At 46.7% G+C, this 18,419-nt stretch overlaps 1 protein-coding gene across 1 annotated transcript in view; it reads right to left on the minus strand.

The window, feature by feature from the left end:
* hsd17b10 (hydroxysteroid (17-beta) dehydrogenase 10) overlaps positions 1-18,019 on the minus strand; it is a 19,819-nt gene extending 1,800 nt beyond the window's left edge. Inside the window, exons 1-5 of the mRNA XM_061666330.1 lie at positions 17,929-18,019; positions 17,427-17,591; positions 15,077-15,241; positions 10,698-10,826; positions 6,114-6,222 (exon numbers count right to left, since the gene is read on the minus strand). Coding sequence (XP_061522314.1) covers positions 6,114-6,222; positions 10,698-10,826; positions 15,077-15,241; positions 17,427-17,591; positions 17,929-17,952 — 592 coding nt within the window. The 5' untranslated portion in view covers positions 17,953-18,019. The remainder of the gene's footprint in view (positions 1-6,113; positions 6,223-10,697; positions 10,827-15,076; positions 15,242-17,426; positions 17,592-17,928) is intronic.
* Between the last annotated feature and the right edge of the window lie 400 nt (positions 18,020-18,419).

Consider the following 18,419-nt stretch of genomic DNA (forward strand, 5'->3'; position numbering starts at 1 on the left):
CCCCCGCGACCCGACCTTGGATAAGCGGTAGAAAATGGATGGATGGATAAAACGGCTAGTGCAGTACAAAGCTTGAAAATGTTAGAAAAGTGTAAAATTTTATCCAAACTTACCACGCCGATATGCTTGGTCTTGGTGACATTGTTGACGTACAGTACTCATCATAGGCGAGTCACTTTCATGAGCCGTGAGGAATTAGTGTGCTTCCTAGTAGAGCTGCACGATATTGGGAATTTATTTTTACTTGTTTAAACCTGCGATATATATTGCCATGTGAAGTAATACAGGATCAGTGTTGGGGAATTTTCCACATGAACTTCTGTAGCCATTCCAAAAATGAACTAGTTTAGTTCATAATTCAAAATTTCGAACTAAGTTCACCGGTCGAAAAACGAACTGGTTCAGTTTGTTTGTTTTTTCAATATTGTATGTTGCTGACAGGCTATTACCCTGGAAATTTCATTTCCCCGTTGTTGCCAACCATTCAGTCCACACGAGTTGCCAGCTGCTGCTTTCACCCTACAGTCTCAAAAACATGAGGGAAAACGTGTTGCTTGGTGTTTGTGTTATTTAATGAGGAATTAAAACAAAAACCCTTCATGTCCTTAATGTGCAAACAAAAAGACGCAACACAGTAAGACAGGAACGATGGTGTGTCAACCGTCGAGACCTTCAAGTTCCTGGGAATTACAGTCTCTCAGGACGTGAAGTGGGCGATCAACATCAACTCCACCCTCAAAAGGGCCCAGCAGAGAATGTAGTTCCTGCGGCTTCTGAGGAAGCACGGCCTGCAGCAGGAGCTGTTGAGGCAGTTCTCGACAGCGGTCATCGAATCAGTCCTGTGTTCGTCCATCACAGTCTGGTTTGGTGCTGCCACAAAAAAGGACAAACTCCCACTGCAACGGACGATCAAAACTGCTGAAAGGATTGTCGGTACCCCCCTACCCACCCTTGAGGACTTGCATGCTGCCAGAACTAAGACAAGAGCGTGCAAAATCCTCTTCCAGCTCCTTCCCTCAGGTAGGCGCTATCGATCAATGCAAACTAAGACAAGCGGACATTCCAACATCTTCATCCCTCTTGCCAACTTCTTAAATTCCATAACAACATGCTGCCAATTTTGTCTTGAGATTGTTGTCACATCTCTGTCGGGCCAATTCTACATGATTCGTGCACTCACTGTAATAGTCTCGCCACCCTGCACGATTGTTGACTATTGTCACTGTTGTTGACCAATACCGGCCACTCGTGCTTGCGAAGCATCTGCACCATTTGCACAATTGACATTGTGCAAATTCCATTGACATTGTCCCATTATCACACTACTCATCACTTTAAATTGCATCAATTCCTCGACATCTCTGCACCATTTGCACAATGGTCACTGCACCAGACAATTGTTATATTAGTCATTTCAAACGGCTCTAAATTGCTGGAGGACTCGGCATCATTTTGCACAATTGTCAAAAATAAATAAAGTACCGGCATTACTACATTACTGGTAATCTTTTATTGCTCACTGACTATGTTTTTATGTCTCAAAGGTATTCTCTGTCAGTTATCATACTAGAGCGGCTCCAACTACCGGAGACAAATTCCTTGTGTTTTTTGGACATACTTGGCTAATAAAGAGGATTGTGATTCTGAAATGACTGAGAACTTTGCATTCCCAGCAGCTCTAGCTGGTTTTATTAACAAAAAAATATATCTTATCTACTCTTTAGGCCTGTCCTGATGAAAAAAATTTAATGTAAAAACATAGCCCCGGGGCGTATACTTTCTAGTGCCAGTGACGTCATTTCGTTTGGCTGCTCAGTTGAGTGTTAGCTGCGCTTAGCCTCCATATCAAGGCCCGTTTACCACGCCAGCGTGCAGTTAGCAAGCCAACGATGGCTCCAGCCCGAAAATGCGTCTTCTCAGGATGCCTCAATTTACAGAACAGCTCTTTACGTCTTAAAGACGCGTGGATGGCGAGCCGAACATCAACGCGATTCTGCAGTGCGCATTTTACGTCAGCGCATTTTACATAGTTTTGTCAGCTTTCAGGAGAGCGAACATGACTTGATACTAGTGAACAGGGCAGCGCCGACCGTCTAACTACCCGGGCTTCCTCCTACCGTCCCGGTGTCATCAGGTGCCATGTTCGGCTGTGACATTATGTCACCGACAACCAGGTTAAGTTGACTTGTGTGCTTATTTTTAGGATTATACTCCACAATAAACATTCAATTTTGAAGTTGAGCGTCCTAACGTGATTTTATATCACGCTATCACCCCCTCAGCATGTTTGATTCCTTTAGGTGCATCCATTCGGCACGTCTGAGAGCTGAGAGGTGGCCCCTATCAAGTTTTGAAGCCAGATTTTATGTACTTTGTGATTCAAATTTGGTATGTTTGTTAAGCGGTACAGAAAATGGATGGATGGATGGAAATCTGGGAGGCTTACTAACATTACTCTTGCAGCAGTGCCCGTAACCTTGTCGGCCAGCCGCCTGGGGGCGAACGCATGATTAAGCCTTCATGAAGCTCCGGCACCACGCTCGGTGTAAACTTCCAAATAAAAGCCTATTATTGCCTTCTATGCATTAACTGTATTTGCTTCCATTATGTTGGAATTCGTGATTGCACTTTGTAATAGCACATTTATTCAGTTAGCGCTTGGTAAAGTCGAATTCTTTGGGTGCATTTATTTTTTTTTTTATATCTACCATTTATTCTTACTTGAAGATTCATTTCGAACTGAAAACTGTTACATATTGTTTGTTGAAAAGTAGTGCAATAAAAACCAAGATTTTTCCCCAACTTGAGGAATAATCGTGATTACAATATTCATCAAAAAGATCGTGATTATTATTTTGGCCATAATCGTGCAGATCGAAGCAAGCCGTTTTTTTTAATCGGGGAGGCCGGCCACTTGATTAGGGACAGCGAGCAAGGCGGCAGCCGGCCGGGCTCGTCGTCGCCGTGCTTTCGCACACGAACCATTCTGAACAGGTATCGCGTATTGAAAAGAGGGTTTTGTGCTATGTTAGTGGAGGGCTAACAAATATAAAAGTGAGGAATGTAAAATGAAATGCTAACTGATCACGTGGGGGGCGGCACGGTGGACAACTGGTTAGAGCATCTGCCTCACAGTTCTGAGGTCCAGGTTTCAATCCCCGGCCCCGCCTGTGTGGAGTTTGCATGTTCTCTCTGTGCCTGCGTGGGTTTCCTCCCACATCCCAAAAACATGCGCGGTAGGTTCATTGACGACTCTAACTTGCCCGTTAGGTGTGAATGTGAGTGTGAATGGTTGCTTGTTTATATGTGCCCTGCGATTGGCTGGCAACCAGTTCAGGCTGTACCCCGCCTCCTGCCCGATGATAGCTGGGATAGGCTCCGGCACGCCCGCGACGCTTGTGAGGAAAAGCCGCTCAGAAAATGGATGGATGGATGAATGGATGGATGATCATTTGGGGGAAGCCAGCAACCGCACAAGATTCATCGTTTTATTGAACTCGCCCTGAGAACGTAGCGATCGTATAATCGGGTGATCGTATTTGCCCATCGCCTTTAAAACAGTACGTCGCCCCGGAAAAGCACAGAGATGCAGAGTTGAAAGGAGTTATGTCCCACTTACGTGACTTCTTTGTGACTGACCGGCTCCAAGTCGGCCTTTGATCGTCCACAAGCTCCAAACTACAACGAGCAACGTGTCGCCATATGTTTCGTTGGCGTAACGTTTCCACGATGGGAAAAGTTCTCCTCGTCGCTCTTCATTCTGCCCGGCCTCTACTCCGCCCAGCGGTGCCGCGTGCTTTGCGGCTGCCGTTCACACGGGCTAATATTATAGAAGCCTCAAACAAAGGCACACTTCAGCAGTGCTTTTTGTTGGCTGAAACTCGAACACTTTTATTTGACTTTGGGAGCATGCCGTCGCATTGACTGGCAGATAGTCTTTACAAAATTCGAACCTTGATGCCATGGCGACTGTGGGCCCCAGAAGTACTAGCGCCGGCAGAAATATTTCGCCCAAAGTCCCGCCCCGTCCGTGAGCTCGCTTGCTGCTAATTACACAGCCGTCCAACTCTCGGCTCACCAAAACAATGACAATTTATCGAGTACAGAACAACTATTGTGTCCATTTTATTTATCGAACGATAAGTCGATATTGTAATTATCGTGACAGGCCTACTTCTCTTCTATTACAAAACAACATAAGTTCCACATTCCACATCATACAGTGTTTTAACTAAAGCATTGTGATCCAAATAATTTTCCTATGGATCAATTTTTACAATTATGTACTGTATTACAAAATAACACAATCACCCCCATTTACGCAGTGTCCCTGAACGCACCGCGGGCACTCACGGGTCTGCGTGCGTGCGTGCGTGCCTGCCTACAGAAGTTTCAATTAATGAAGAGTAAATAGGAAATGCAACAGGCGTACATTCTTTCCTGCCTTGTCTTTCCTAGTTATCATACAAGGCTTTTCCGGGTGTTGTTTGAAGCGTTATAATTTACCGCAACATAGGTCACCTGACCAAACAGTTGATTCAGTAATAGTGATACTGTGATACTGTAATATACTTACAGTACACCAACATCGCAGCGGACCCCGCCGTGTGACTATAGCGCACATGTAGATGACAGATGACGACGCTCAAACAATATATCGTGCAGCCCTGCTTGCTAGTTCCACGTCCATTGCCATAGACGAGATTAAAGAGATAAAATAACACGTTCCAAACTCCGGAGACTTGTGTTTTGTATTCCTCAGACACACCGCCACCATGGCGCGCTCTCTCTCTGCGCAGTAGACAACCGACAGAACCATCTTCAAAGGGCCGCCACGTCAACGCGCCCATTCAACGTAGGGACGTTTTGTGGAATTGAATCTAGTCATATTGTGACCCAGAAATACGTCAGTCCCATTCTCTGCCTGCATTGCGCCACAGCACCAGTTAACAACAGCGGACTATTCTGGAACTAACAGACTTTGTCAACGGCAGTTTAAGTCACAAATGGAAACTATTTTTGGACGCATCGTTCTTTTTTATCTGATATCCACCATTATATCGTGGTCTGTTATATCGAGGTTTCACTGTATTAACGAAAGAGGTGAAGGGAGGCTACAAAAGTCAACACACCCCTCTTCACATGGCAGGTTTTTGGAAGGAGAAGGAAGGAGGGTCACTGGGAACAATTCACCAAGGACTCAAATACTACAAATGCCAGTCAGATTTCAAAACACTTTAGGTAAATTGATGACAGAGAGGGTAATTATTATTATTATTTAACATTGTACAGCACCAGACTAAGTGATAAATGTTGCCCACTCGACATCCATTGCAGCCTTCTCATCCTGGAAGGGGGATTTGAGTTTTTCCTTACCCGATTGCGGGGTTTAGATTAGGGGATGTCGTCAATCATTGCCAAGTGTGGGCCTGTGAAGACCTTTGAGACTCTTCTTTTCAATATTGATGAATGGAAAAAAAAAAAAGCTGCAGCAAAGAGGGCACTTTGTTTCATCCAGGACAAAAAGTAGGCGTTTGAGCACCACGCTACACGCTGCAGAGGACTCCCGCACACTCACGGTTTGGCACACACGGCATCACCTAGGTCGTGGATTTCTTGGGGTTTTTTCGTGTTTTTTTTTCTTTTTTTGAGATGGGACCCAACCCTAAAAACACTCATTGGCAGTTCTACAATTTTTGGGGTTGAAAAAACAAGAAACAAATCTTTCCAATACATTTCTAAGGGGCAGATTTCCGCTATTTGCGATCTGGCCTGTTACCTATCCGCAAAAAGCAGTGGTCCACTGTATTCTGGTTAAAATTGCGTTCTTGGAATAAGAATTAAGCAGACATGTTCATCAATTTTCATCCATCCCGTTGGGCCACCACGTTTGGCAATATCGCCCTCTGCTGTCGACCGAAATTAGCCTGGCAGCTGCTCTCCCGCTTGCGTTGCGAACGTCACATGAGCCAACCCGGAAAACGGGTAGCGTACTCTCCGTGTACGAGCAGAACTCTGGGTTGATGACGCGGTGGCTTGAATAACATTTTAGCAAGTTTGGCTTAATGGGAAAAACCTAACCAATGGAGGGGAATGGACTTTTGTGTGCTTACCCGGTGCTATGGTGATGACCCTCACCCCCATCGGGGCAAGATCTCTGGCAACAGGAAGCGTCATTCCAACGATGCCTCCTTTAGATGCCGAATACGCCGCTTGGCCAACCTGCAGGCAAAGCGTACGACATCGTCTGTCGGCATCGCTCGACAAACGGGCGAGCTCTTCAAAGTCGTAATTGGGTCGCTAGCAGCAGGCGGCGACCTCAAGTCTCCTCTTCCACCGAATTGATGGCCACCTTTTTGGGGGCTTCAACATGCCTGAACACTTGGGCTGTCATCCATCCACCCATTTTCTGTACCGCTTTATCCTCACTTGGGTCGCGGGTGTGATGCCGACTATCCCAGCTATCTTCGGGCGAGAGGCGGGGTACACCCTGAACCGGTCGCCATCCAATCGCAGGGCACATATAAACAAACAACCATTCGCGCACACATTCACACCTAAGGGCAATTCAGAGACTTCAATCAACCTACCGTGGATGGTTTTGGGATGTGGGAGGAAATCGGAGTGCGCGGAGAAAACGCACGCGGGCACGGGGAGAACATGCAAACTCCACAAAGGCGGGGCCGGCATTTGAACCCCGGTCCTCAGAACTGTGAGGCAGATGTGCTAATCAGTCCCTCACCGTTTTTAAGAATCAGATTAATCACACTTTAGAATTTTGATGAAACGCAATTAATCGCCGGCACCAACTATACCGCATTTTCCTTTAAGGAGGCATTTTATACTTGTGCTTTGAATAAAAGACAGTTCACTGCTGCACTAAATGCAATTTAGAAAGTCCCAACGGGCGCGAAGCGGAGGTCCGCTGGCAGCCGATCCCGGCACGTAGTTCTGCGCTCGCTGGGACGGAGGCCGGCGCCTCTCGCCCAATCGCTTGCGAAGCGACTTGATGTTCTGACGGGCGTAGCAAGTTGCAATTAGTGTTGTTTCGTTCAGAAGAACATGTCTTTTTAGTGAACGTACTGAACTGAATCAGTTTCTAAAATGATTCGTTCCTTGAGCTCGGCCGCCGCCGTGAGGCGAGCGAGTCGGCCGGGAGCGGAAACGGTACCGCTGAAACTATCACCACTCACTTCTGAAACTTTGGCGAATGACCAACGAGCAGCCAGTGTGCGGGCGAGGCGGGATTTCATTAAACGTCCTGCCATGTGATTTGCGATTCGCCAGCGTTGTCACTCACTTCTGCGAATGACCAATGAGCAGCCACCGTCAGGCAGCGGCGTGCAGGCGGGGGAGGGACTTAATGTACTGGTGTACTGAACAACTGAAGAGTGATTCGTTCGGGGGAGGGACTTAAACTGAATGCACTGGTCTACTTCCTACCCTCACCTACGGTCAAAAGAACATGATGCCGGATACAAGCGGCCGAAATAAAAAGATTAATAAGAAATGTAAAATAAAACTTATATATTAACACATACATATCACCCCCTCTGTCTCGCTAATGGAATTATTAAAGTGTTTTGTGTAATAATATGAAGAATAATAATAATAATAATACATGAAATTTATCTAGCGCTTCTCAAGACACTCAAAGACGCTTTCCACCAATCAGATGACAATAACAGTCATGTGAGTGAGCAGGAAGGCCGGCTGGCGGGCGCTGGTGTCAGCGACGCCGTCCACCGCGGCGGAATGCAGACGAGCCACGCCTAGCTGGACGGAAGGGGACGCGGGAGGATGTTCGCTAGCTGACCCCGCTGCACGCACGTTCACGAGTCACAACCGAAGCCGGGCGTTCGAGAGCTTGCCGAGAGAGATGGCGAGGTGATCATTTAGCTTAAGTTCTCTCCCCGCCTTACCGAGTTTACAATACGTGACAATAACAACGCATAATCGTTCGGTGAACGTGAAACTCAGGGATGCATCATTAACTGAATGAGGAAGCACTTCAATGATTTTGTGAAAAAGAACTGAACAATTCGGTGAACGAAGAACCTTTTGAACAAACTGGTTCTAATGATTCAGTACTCTCAGAAGAACTGCCGTGCCCATCACGAGTTGCAATGCTTCTCTGCAATCTGCATCCTTTCCAACGCAACCTTTCGCTCTCATGGGCCAATCAGCGCATTTCTTGTGACGTACCCATATGGTCACATGGGTTACGCGTCCAATCGGGTGCCTTTACACTCAAATGAGGTCGCGAAGCGCACTAGCAGCCTGGCTAAGCGGCTTGGCATCGTATAGCTGGACCGAAATAATGAATAATTAGCTCATTATTTTATACGGAGACAAGACCACAACCTATCGTGAATATTGTGGCATCCCGAATGATGAATGCAATATTTTTGTGTGATTGAGATCTCACATGCACAAGCATTTTAATTTTGACAGCCCTACTGAAAATAAAACCAGTAAAAGTTTCTTTATACTCGCGCGGGCGGTGACGCGCTGACGTCACTGCGGCCATCCCGTGCGCAATTTGCCTTTATATTCAAGCGCAACCCACACGCGCCGTTTTAAAAATGCGCTGCAGTTCTTCTCCAAGTCGGGGGGTGTCGCTACGGCTGGTATTGGCTTGGACAACTTACTGTAATAAAATGACTTTAACAAATACTGTTAATGACATGCTTACTCTAACTTTCTCACTGTCCCGGACGTGTATGGACGGGTATTGTCCAGAGTTTGCGTCTGTTTGACTTTTCCTTTGTTTTGTTTCCCCCCCCCCCCCACGCTGCGTCGCTTGAACGCGGCACGCTCCTCCTCGTGTACATTCTTCAGGTGCCCGATCAAATTAGTTGTGTTGAAGCATTGAGACGACATTCCCCGCGACATACTTCAGTTGTGCACAGACGTGTTGTGTGTCTGAGACGTCGCAAAATAGTCCCACACCGAAGAGATTGAAAAATCTTTATTGGTCGTCAGATAGTTACAGTACTGCGCCACAAGACACGTGACAAGGCTAAAAATAAACTAGCTTTTACATGACGAAGATGCGGCGTTAAATGTCTCGTGCGGAGCCGATAGATGATGTCATGGATCGGATCGGCGAATTATGACATGAAAGCCGATCAGCATAAAACGCTAAGTATCGGCCGATACCGATCAAACCGATCAGATCGGCGTAAAGTCTAGTGTTTTGTATTTTAAAGATGGCGGTATTGAAGAACCAAGGGGAAAGCTGAGTACGTCATCACAGCATGTGACTAAGAACAGACCACGTCGGTCACGTGATGCAATGCGGGCGCTGCCGCCCACGTGAGCGCGGGAGTATAACCTGCCACCTGTTTGCAGTTCACAATTTGTGAATTCACATTTTTTGGGGGTACCTATCCTTTGCAGGGCTGGGCAATTGTGGGAAAAAAAATTGCAATTGTTTTGATTGTTATTGAAATCACAATTAATAAACACTGTTATTCATTGATTTAAAACTTGGGATTCATTCAACTACAAAACTCAACTAAATCTAACTTTAAAAAACAACCTGAAAATAAATAAGTCAAATAATATATTAAAGTAAGAGCAATTTGAAAAAAACAAAACTAAAAGGAATACCTGCTGTGCACACCTTAACCTCTGAGGGGCAGTCTGGTGCATGCATCGAGATACACTTACATTAAGATAAAGAGTAGAAGAACAAAGTGGCAGCCTTTGTTAATCTAATTTTCTTCCCCCACAGATTGGAAAGAATATATGCCGATGAGTATTTTTATATTACCCGCATGTATATGTGTGACAACAGCGTTTGTGTGAATATTCGTCATTTGAAGGGAAATCCCTCCCCGAGCTGGTCAATGGGGTTTTCCATTGAGTGCCAACACATCAGTCCTAAAAACATTCGCTTTGAATTCAAACTTTGTCATCACACGGGTAATGAAAACTCACGTTTCGCAATTTAGCTTCTTTCATCTGTCTAGTAAATAATGAAAACCCAGATACTTGGCAATTTGTGGTGGCACGTCTTTGTGGTGCGGGTCCCTCCAATTTGCAAGCAATCGGACAAAACCACTTGGACTAGTTCCTCTTTGAAGGGCACCGCGAAATGGCCAAATCGATCCTGAAATCGTTGCTCCAAAGCCAAACTTTGGCGGCACAAGGTATGACAAAAACTCACGTTATGCAACTGAACTTCTGCCTTGCGTCGCTGATTCACTTTTGGTGACAATCGGCCGTCTTTGAAGGAGCCCCGTAATTGGCCAAGATGCGCCTAGAGTGGGCGGCGGACTTCCTGTGACCTTTCGGGCGTGGCTTCTTCAGACTTTTGTGCGTATCCACTCATGTTCGACATATCGACCGAATTTTGAATAAATAAAACAGAAGGTCACAGCCGTGCTGTGACCTTGAGGTGCCGATTTATTCAAGTCAATCTGCTTCACAGTTCTGAGGTTGCGGGTTGGAATCCAGGCTGTGGCCTTCCAGTGTGCAGTTTGCACATGCACTGGAGAAGACTCACACAAGCAGGGGGACCGGTGCTTGCTACATTCCAAAAACATACTGGTTAGGGTCACCGAAGACTCAAAATTATTACCCTTTATTATAACCCTATTGTCATCCAAAATAAGAATCAAATAAGGATAAGCACGCTCGAAAACGGGCGGACAGATGAACGATGTGGTTTGCGTTTGTGTTGAGCTCACCTGCCCGTCGAAGGCTGCCACGCTGGCGGTGTTGATGATGCAACCTCTGTGGCCGTCCGCATCCGGCTCGTTTTTGGCCATGGCGCCCACTGCTAAGCGAATCACGTTGAAAGTTCCTGCGATGTTCACCTGCACCGCACGCTCTAAATCACTTTTACTGCTCCTACTGACACAATCATTTGGATGATAGGAATAAGGTTGTGTGTGTATACTAAGTAATATGATCTTATTGTTATAATTCTATAGTATTATACTGCTATTGATTGAATATAATCATTATAGTGCCATGAAAAACTACTGGTATTGCCCCCCCCCACTCCCCCTTCTCAAATTCTTATATTTTTGCATAGTTTCCCCACTTTAATGTTTAAGATCATCAAACAAATGTAAATCGACAAATATAACCCAAGTGAACTGAAAATGCTGTTTTTAAATTGTGATTTCATTTATTAAGGGGGGAAAACTACACAAAGTTACCTGGCCCTGTGTGAAAAAGTAATTACACCCCTTTTGAAGTCATGAATCAACGACGGCTTCGAATCCAAATCAGAATCCTCTTTATTTGCCAAGTATGTCAAAAACACACAAGGTACGTAGATAGGTCTCCGAAAGTTGGAGCCGCTGTAGTACGACAACAGACAGCCATTGTCACAAAAAAATACGTTTGAGACATAAAAATACACTACGCAGAGTCAATAAAAAAGTTACCGGTCATGTGGCAATTGTCCAAATGATGCAGTCATCGAGCAATTTAGGGCAGTTTGAAATGACTAATAAAGCGATAATCTGATACAGTGACAATTGTGCAAATGGTGCAGCTACTTCTCAAGCACGTGAGTGGCCAGTATTGGTCAACAACAGATACGCAAATAGAGAGCTATGCAGAGTGACGAGACGACTACGGTGAGTGCATGAATAATGTTGTAGCTGTCTCAGCAGAGATGTGCAAAAGTGGCAGCATGTTACAATGGAATCGTAAATTCATCGCAACACTTTAAATGCTGAAAGGAGGAAACCCCTTTGTCTTTTTTTCCTTTTAGTTTATGAATATGTAACAACAAAACTGTCACTAAACGTAATCATGTTGCGTTTAGTGACACTTTTGTTGTTACATATTAATCGGACGTCACGGTGCTCAGCACACACTGCAGCCCGCATTTGGAGTCGCTGTTTCTGAACTGTAAACCATTTTACTCGCCACGTGAGTTTGCATCGTTTATACTGGCTGGAGTCTATATTACACCGCAAGCTAACACGAGTGCCGCATTGCTAACGCTCGCCGAACAGGTCAACGAAATTGAAAAAAAACACCCTGACTCACCCCTCATTATTCTCGGGGACTTTAACAAAGCTAAACTCAACCACGAACTCCCTAAATACAAGCAGCACATCGACTGTCCTACCAGGGAAAATAATACTTTAGACCACTGCTACACTACGGTAAAACACGCATACCGTGCTATACCTCGTGCAGCCCTGGGCTCGTCTGATCACTGCTTAATTCACTTAATACCGACGTACAAGCAAGAACTTAAATGTGCGAAGCCTACAGTGAAAACAGTCAAAAAGTGGACCAATGAAGCAAAGATGGAACTTCAAAGCTGTTTAGACTGCACAGACTGGAGTGTCTTTGAAAATTCAGCTGGCAGCCTGGATGAATATACGGACACTGTCACATCCTATATCAGTTTCTGTGAAGAGGTTTGTGTACCAACAAAATCATTTCGGACATTCAACAACAACAAGCCGTGGTTCACTGCTAAACTTAAGCAGCTTCGCCAAGCTAAGGAAGACGCATATCAGAGCGGGGACAGGGCCCTGTATAATCGAGCTAGAAACCAGCTTACTAAAGAAATTAACATTGCAACGAGGATCTATGCAGCCAAGTTGGAAAAACAGTTTAGCGCGAACGACTCGAAATCAGTCTGGCGTGCATTCCAATCGCTGACTAATTACAAGCGACGATCCCCCCAAGCTGAGAACAATAGCACACTAGCCAACGACTTGAATACCTTCTATTGCAGATTTGAAAAGGACAGTTTCACTCCACACACCCACCCGGCCGCACCCGCGACCACAACCACACCTCTGACTTCTGCGTTAACCATCCATGAACAGGATGTGAGACGCATCTTCAAACAACAGAAGATTAACAAAGCAACAGGACCGGACCATGTGTCCCCATCCTGCCTCAAAGTCTGCGCGGACCAGCTCGCTCCAGTCTTCACTCAGATCTTTAACAGATCTTTGGAAATGTGCGAAGTTCCATCCTGCTTCAAACGCTCCACCATCATTCCAGTCCCCAAGAAACCTGCAATCTCTAGTCTGAATGACTACAGGCCTGTCGCTTTGACATCTGTGGTCATGAAGTCCTTTGAACGTCTCGTGCTGGACCACCTCAAGAGTGTCACAGGTCCCCTGCTGGACCCCCTGCAGTTTGCCTACCAAGCGAACAGGTCTGCGGATGATGCAGTCAACATGGGACTGCACTTCATCCTAGAACACCTCGACAGTGCAGGGACCTACGCGAGGATCCTTTTCGTGGACTTCAGCTCAGCGTTCAACACCATCATCCCTGAACTCCTTTCAACCAAGCTTCTCCAGCTCAGCGTCTCACCTGCCATCTGCCAGTGGATTTACAGCTTTCTGACGGGCAGGACACAGCAGGTCAGGCTGGGGGAGGCCACCTCATCCACACGCAGCATCAGCACTGGGGCGCCCCAAGGTTGTGTCCTCTCTCCGCTGCTCTTCTCTCTCTACACGAACGACTGCACCTCAGCGAACCCGACTGTCAAGCTCCTGAAGTTTGCAGATGACACCACTGTCATCGGCCTCATCAAGGACGGTGACGAGTCTGCATATCGACAGGAAGCGGAGCGGCCGGAGCTGCGGTGCGGGCGACACAACCTGGAGCTGAACACGCTCAAGACGGTAGAGATGATCGTGGACTTCAGGAGGCATCCTTCGCCACAGCTGCCCCTCACGTTGTCCAGCTGCCTTGTGTCAACCGTCGAGACCTTCAAGTTCCTGGGAATTACAATCTCTCAGGACCTGAAGTGGGCGAACAACATCAACTCCGTCCTCAAAAAGGCCCAGCAGAGGATGTACTTCCTGCGGCTTCTGAGAAAGCACGGCCTGCCGCCGGAGCTGCTGAGACAGTTCTACACAGCGGTCATCGAATCGGTCCTGTGTTCTTCCATCACAGTCTGGTTTGGTGCTGCTACAAAAAAGGACAAACTCCGACTGCAACGGACAATCAAAACTGCTGAAAGGATTGTCGGTACCCCCCTACCCACCATTGAGGACTTGCACGCTGCCAGAACTAAGACAAGGGCGTGCAAAATCCTCTCGGACCGTCTGCACCCCGGTCACCGGCTCTTCCAGCTCCTTCCCTCAGGTAGGCGCTACCGATCAACGCAAACTAGAACTAGTAGACATTCCAACAGCTTCTTCCCTCTTGCGATCAACTTCTTAAACACCTAACCTACAATTCCATTACAACAAGCTGGCAATTTTTTGACTTGAGTTGGTTGTCACATTTCTGTGGGGCCAATTATGTATTACTCGTGCACTCACTGTAGTTGTCTCGCCATGCTGCACTATTTGCATATACTGGCCACTCATGCCAGAGTAGCATCTGCTCCATTTGCACACTGATTGAGGAGTATCTGTAACATTTGCACAACCGACATTGTCCCAGATGATCGCGCTACTCGTCACTTTAAACCGCATACACTCCTTGAAGTCTCAGCGCCCTTTGCACAATGGTCATTGCACCGGACTATTGCAATATTAGTCGTTCGAACTGCTCTAAGTGCTAGAGGACTCTGCATCTTTTTGCACAATTGTTTTTTGTCAATGTCTTTATGTCCCCAAAGTGTTCTCTGTCAATTGACTGTCTGTTGTCGTACTAGAGCGGCTCCAACTACCGGAGACAAATTCCTTGTGTGTTTTGGACATACTTGGCAAATAAAGATGATTCTGATTCTGATTCTAATGAGAACATTGGTGTGATTTATGAATGTTAAATTGCTGAACATTTAAAATGTTTTCTTAAAATGCGTTAAAGATTGTGTTTAAATGGACATTTCCAACAAGAGGAAGCACTTTTTCCCCCCCCAATATATGTAAAGAAAATAAGTTGTCAATCTTTCTGTTGAAGTTGATAAAAGCTAATTCTGGGGGGAAAACTGTGCTAAAGCCTGACTTTGGTTTCAGGAGAAATTGAGCAAACTAAAATGCCAAAAGCAAAACTTGATTAGAATAACCTCAGTATTGATTATTATTATTTATTTGTATGTATTTTTTTTCTTTTCTCTTGTGAAGGCAAAGTGCGACGTTTCAAGGCCCCGCGGGCCGGCCCGCCGTCGACGTCTTACATTGATGACGCGCTGGAAGTCCTCCAGGCTGTGAGGGACGTCCTTCTTGAAGTTGAAGGTTTTGACCGCAACGGCGATGCCGGCGCAGTTGACGGCGAGGTCCAACTTGCCAAACTTGTCTCGCGCCAAGTTGACGGCGGACTGCACGTCCGCCTCCGACGTCACCTGCGAGATAACGTGATGCTCGGAACCCGATTTGTGCTCTCAAAGGCGACTACGGTAACTGCTTCCTCGCCGTGGAAACTTTGCATGGAAATGAACTGGAAATGTATTCAATGAGTTAAGGCTCAGCAAGCATCAAAAGGTTCATTATGGCCTTTTGACACAATCATTATAAAAAGGAGGACGTTGCCATTTTTGGTCATATATATATATATATATATATATGTTAAAACTGTCATTGTGAATGACGAGGCAATTAGTAAAATGAGATGTGAAAACAAAATCTTCCCTCTCTGGCTCCATGTCGTGCCTTTGGTGCACCAGGAACCACCATGCCCAGGGAAAAACAACCACTCGGAGACAGAAGGAGTGACTTACGAGGTGGCAATCATTTTGGGCGCACTTGCGAGCTTATTCATAACCGAGTGTTATTATAACTAGGTATGTTAGCATCTATCAAGCGGTGGATCGCGTCTTTCGCCGAGTGATGAAAAGAAGACTCCGACGAACTGCGCATAACACGGTTTTAGACACATCTGAGCGCCTGTCTTGACCTGCGCCAAAACTGAGATGCTTGACAAAGTTCTCTCCACAGTGATGCCCACCACGCTCTATATGCCGAGATTTTAGCCCCGATATTGGCCCGATTAGCTACAAAACGTCTTGTAGCGTGACATAATCCACGTGCAACGATACGATGCCAAAATGAAAAGTCGAGCATGTTTGATTATTTGGGATATCTTCTGCGTAGTGTGACATAGCAAGGACAACTCTCCGGCAGCGCACCTTGACGTCGACCGACAGGATTGCGTATTGTGAGCGGTGTGTCGCCTCCCGTGCTTGCCGTTGTCAACAGTTATTCACACACACACACAAACCAATGTTTACCGAAGCTTTTAGAGCATGATTCGACGGAATGCCGGCATGTTTACGTACAACCGCTAGTGCTAGCACAAGCTTGCTAGGCTACACAACATTTCAGGCAACGAAATGTATTCAAAGTATGTGAACATACCTCAAGCAATTCTTGAACGAACGTCCTCTCCTGAGCACCGGTGATGACCACCACACGTTTTTCCTCCCCCCCCCCCCCCCCCCCCACACAGTACATTGGCGCGGCGCATAGTTGCTGTTGTCGCCATGGTAACGAGTGTATCCGGTCGCGTTGACCCTGACACGTTTTGCGGTTCCGCCGAGATAAAGCCCAGTGATCGTAAAAGATGCTTCTGTGCTATGGGAATACATGTCGTGTTGTGTTGCCGCTGTCGAGATTTGATGCCAGTAGTCTGCCATATTGCCATTGGGAAAGACCAAATTTGTCTTGTAGTCTGATTTTTTAAAACATTAGTTTTTTTTAGAAAAGAGCTTTGAAACATTGTAAATGTCTCTCTTCAGTAAGGCGACTTCGGAAGAAGAGCAATTACGATTGGAATGATTTGAACAACTACCGACCTGTAGCTGTATTTTCAAGCCCAATTTTAGAAAAACTCGTTTTTCTTCAACTCACTGACTTTTTAGCCAATTGTAATATTCCTGACAAGTATCAGTCTCGCCGGCACGCCGGACGACTGCTGAGCACATCTGTCTCACAGTTGTGTGAGGTTGCGAGTTCAAATCCAGCCTCCACTCTGTGGAGTTTGCATGTTCTCGCCGTGCCTGCGTGGCTTTTCTCCGCCTACTGCGGTTTCCTCCCACGTCCCAAAACCACGCGCGGTAGGTTCATTGAAGACTCTAAATTGCCCGTAGGTGTGAATGTGAGTGCGAACGGTTGTTTGCTTCCATGTGCCCCGCGATGGGCTGGCGACCAGTTCAGGGCGTACCCCGCCTCTCGCCCAGAGTCAGGTAGGAGAGGCTCCAAGCACGCCCGCGACCCGCGTGAGAGGACGAGCGGTACGGAAAATGAATGAATGCATGCATATCTGTCCAGTTTAAGGATGAAGCACAGCACTGGGACGGCCCTCCTCCAAATTTTGATTTGAGAGTAAATGCCGATAACCTGAAATGAACTCTGTTGGCTCTGCGGCATCTTAGCTCTGCCTTCGACACGTTAGACCACAATCTCGTCGATTGTATAGTTCTTTCCCTATAAAGTGAACTCCAGGTTAACGTCCGCACATTTCCAGAGCAAGTTTCCAACTTTGAAATTTGACAAGCCAGTGCCGAATGCGATCGTCAATTGTGTACTTGCATCCGCTGGAGCGAAGGCGCATCGGTCTCCAAGGGTGGCCGCCAGCGTTCGGCCCTCGGAGGAGGGCAAGTCCAGGATGACGGCGGACGCTCCGCTCTGGACCAGACGCTCCACCGTGGCCCGGCCCAATCCCGAGGCCCCGCCCGTCACCAGGCCCACCATCCCCTGGGAAGAAGAAGCCAGTCAAAGAGACAAAACCGAATACATTTCTCCGTTTGATGACAACCCAAGGACACGATGACCGCGGCGACTGCGGTCGACTTGACGCGGTCTTAACGGCGCGCAAAAAAAGAGCCGGCAACAAAGTCAGCAGCGGCACCTTCAGGAGTTTGGGCTGAATGCGGACTGCTCGCGACGCAAGCGTGGACATGTTCGCGTTAAGTGCAAAACTTGCGAGACGAAAACGTTTCGCGAGCAACAAACGTGCAATCGTCAACATTCCGAAATCTGACACAACGGCGGCGACGACGCATGACAAGGGTTTCTTCTCTTCTTTTCTCACCTTGACACACCGAATGTTCGCCATGTTGGATTTGATGCCGCCGTGACGTCGCCGTCGGCCAAAGATCGTGTATTTGACAGATGCGTCACGACACGAGGGCGGCTAGCACGTCTGCCTTACAGATCTGAGGTTGCGCATTCCAATCCGGCCTCGTTCTCCCCGCGCCTGCGTGGGTTTTCTCCGGGCACTCCGGTTTCCTCCCACATCCCCAAATAAAATTGGACAATTTGGGTTACTTTTAAGAGTGCGTATATGCATGTATAACGGCCGACATAGGTATTTAACGCGTCAGCATTTTTCTCATGAAATATATTTCCAAAGGTGCAATTGACTTGGAAATTCCACCAGATGTTGGGAACGACCCAACTAATCCATACATACAAAGAAACTAGAACAAATAAGCTCAGAAATGAAGTTGTGTGTAATAATGTGAAATGACACAGGGAAAACGTATTGAAGACGCCAAGTGGTATTTATTGAATACGTTGCAC

The sequence above is a fragment of the Phycodurus eques genome, chromosome 1 (assembly GCF_024500275.1).
Source record: "Phycodurus eques isolate BA_2022a chromosome 1, UOR_Pequ_1.1, whole genome shotgun sequence".
NCBI lineage: Eukaryota > Metazoa > Chordata > Actinopteri > Syngnathiformes > Syngnathidae > Phycodurus > Phycodurus eques.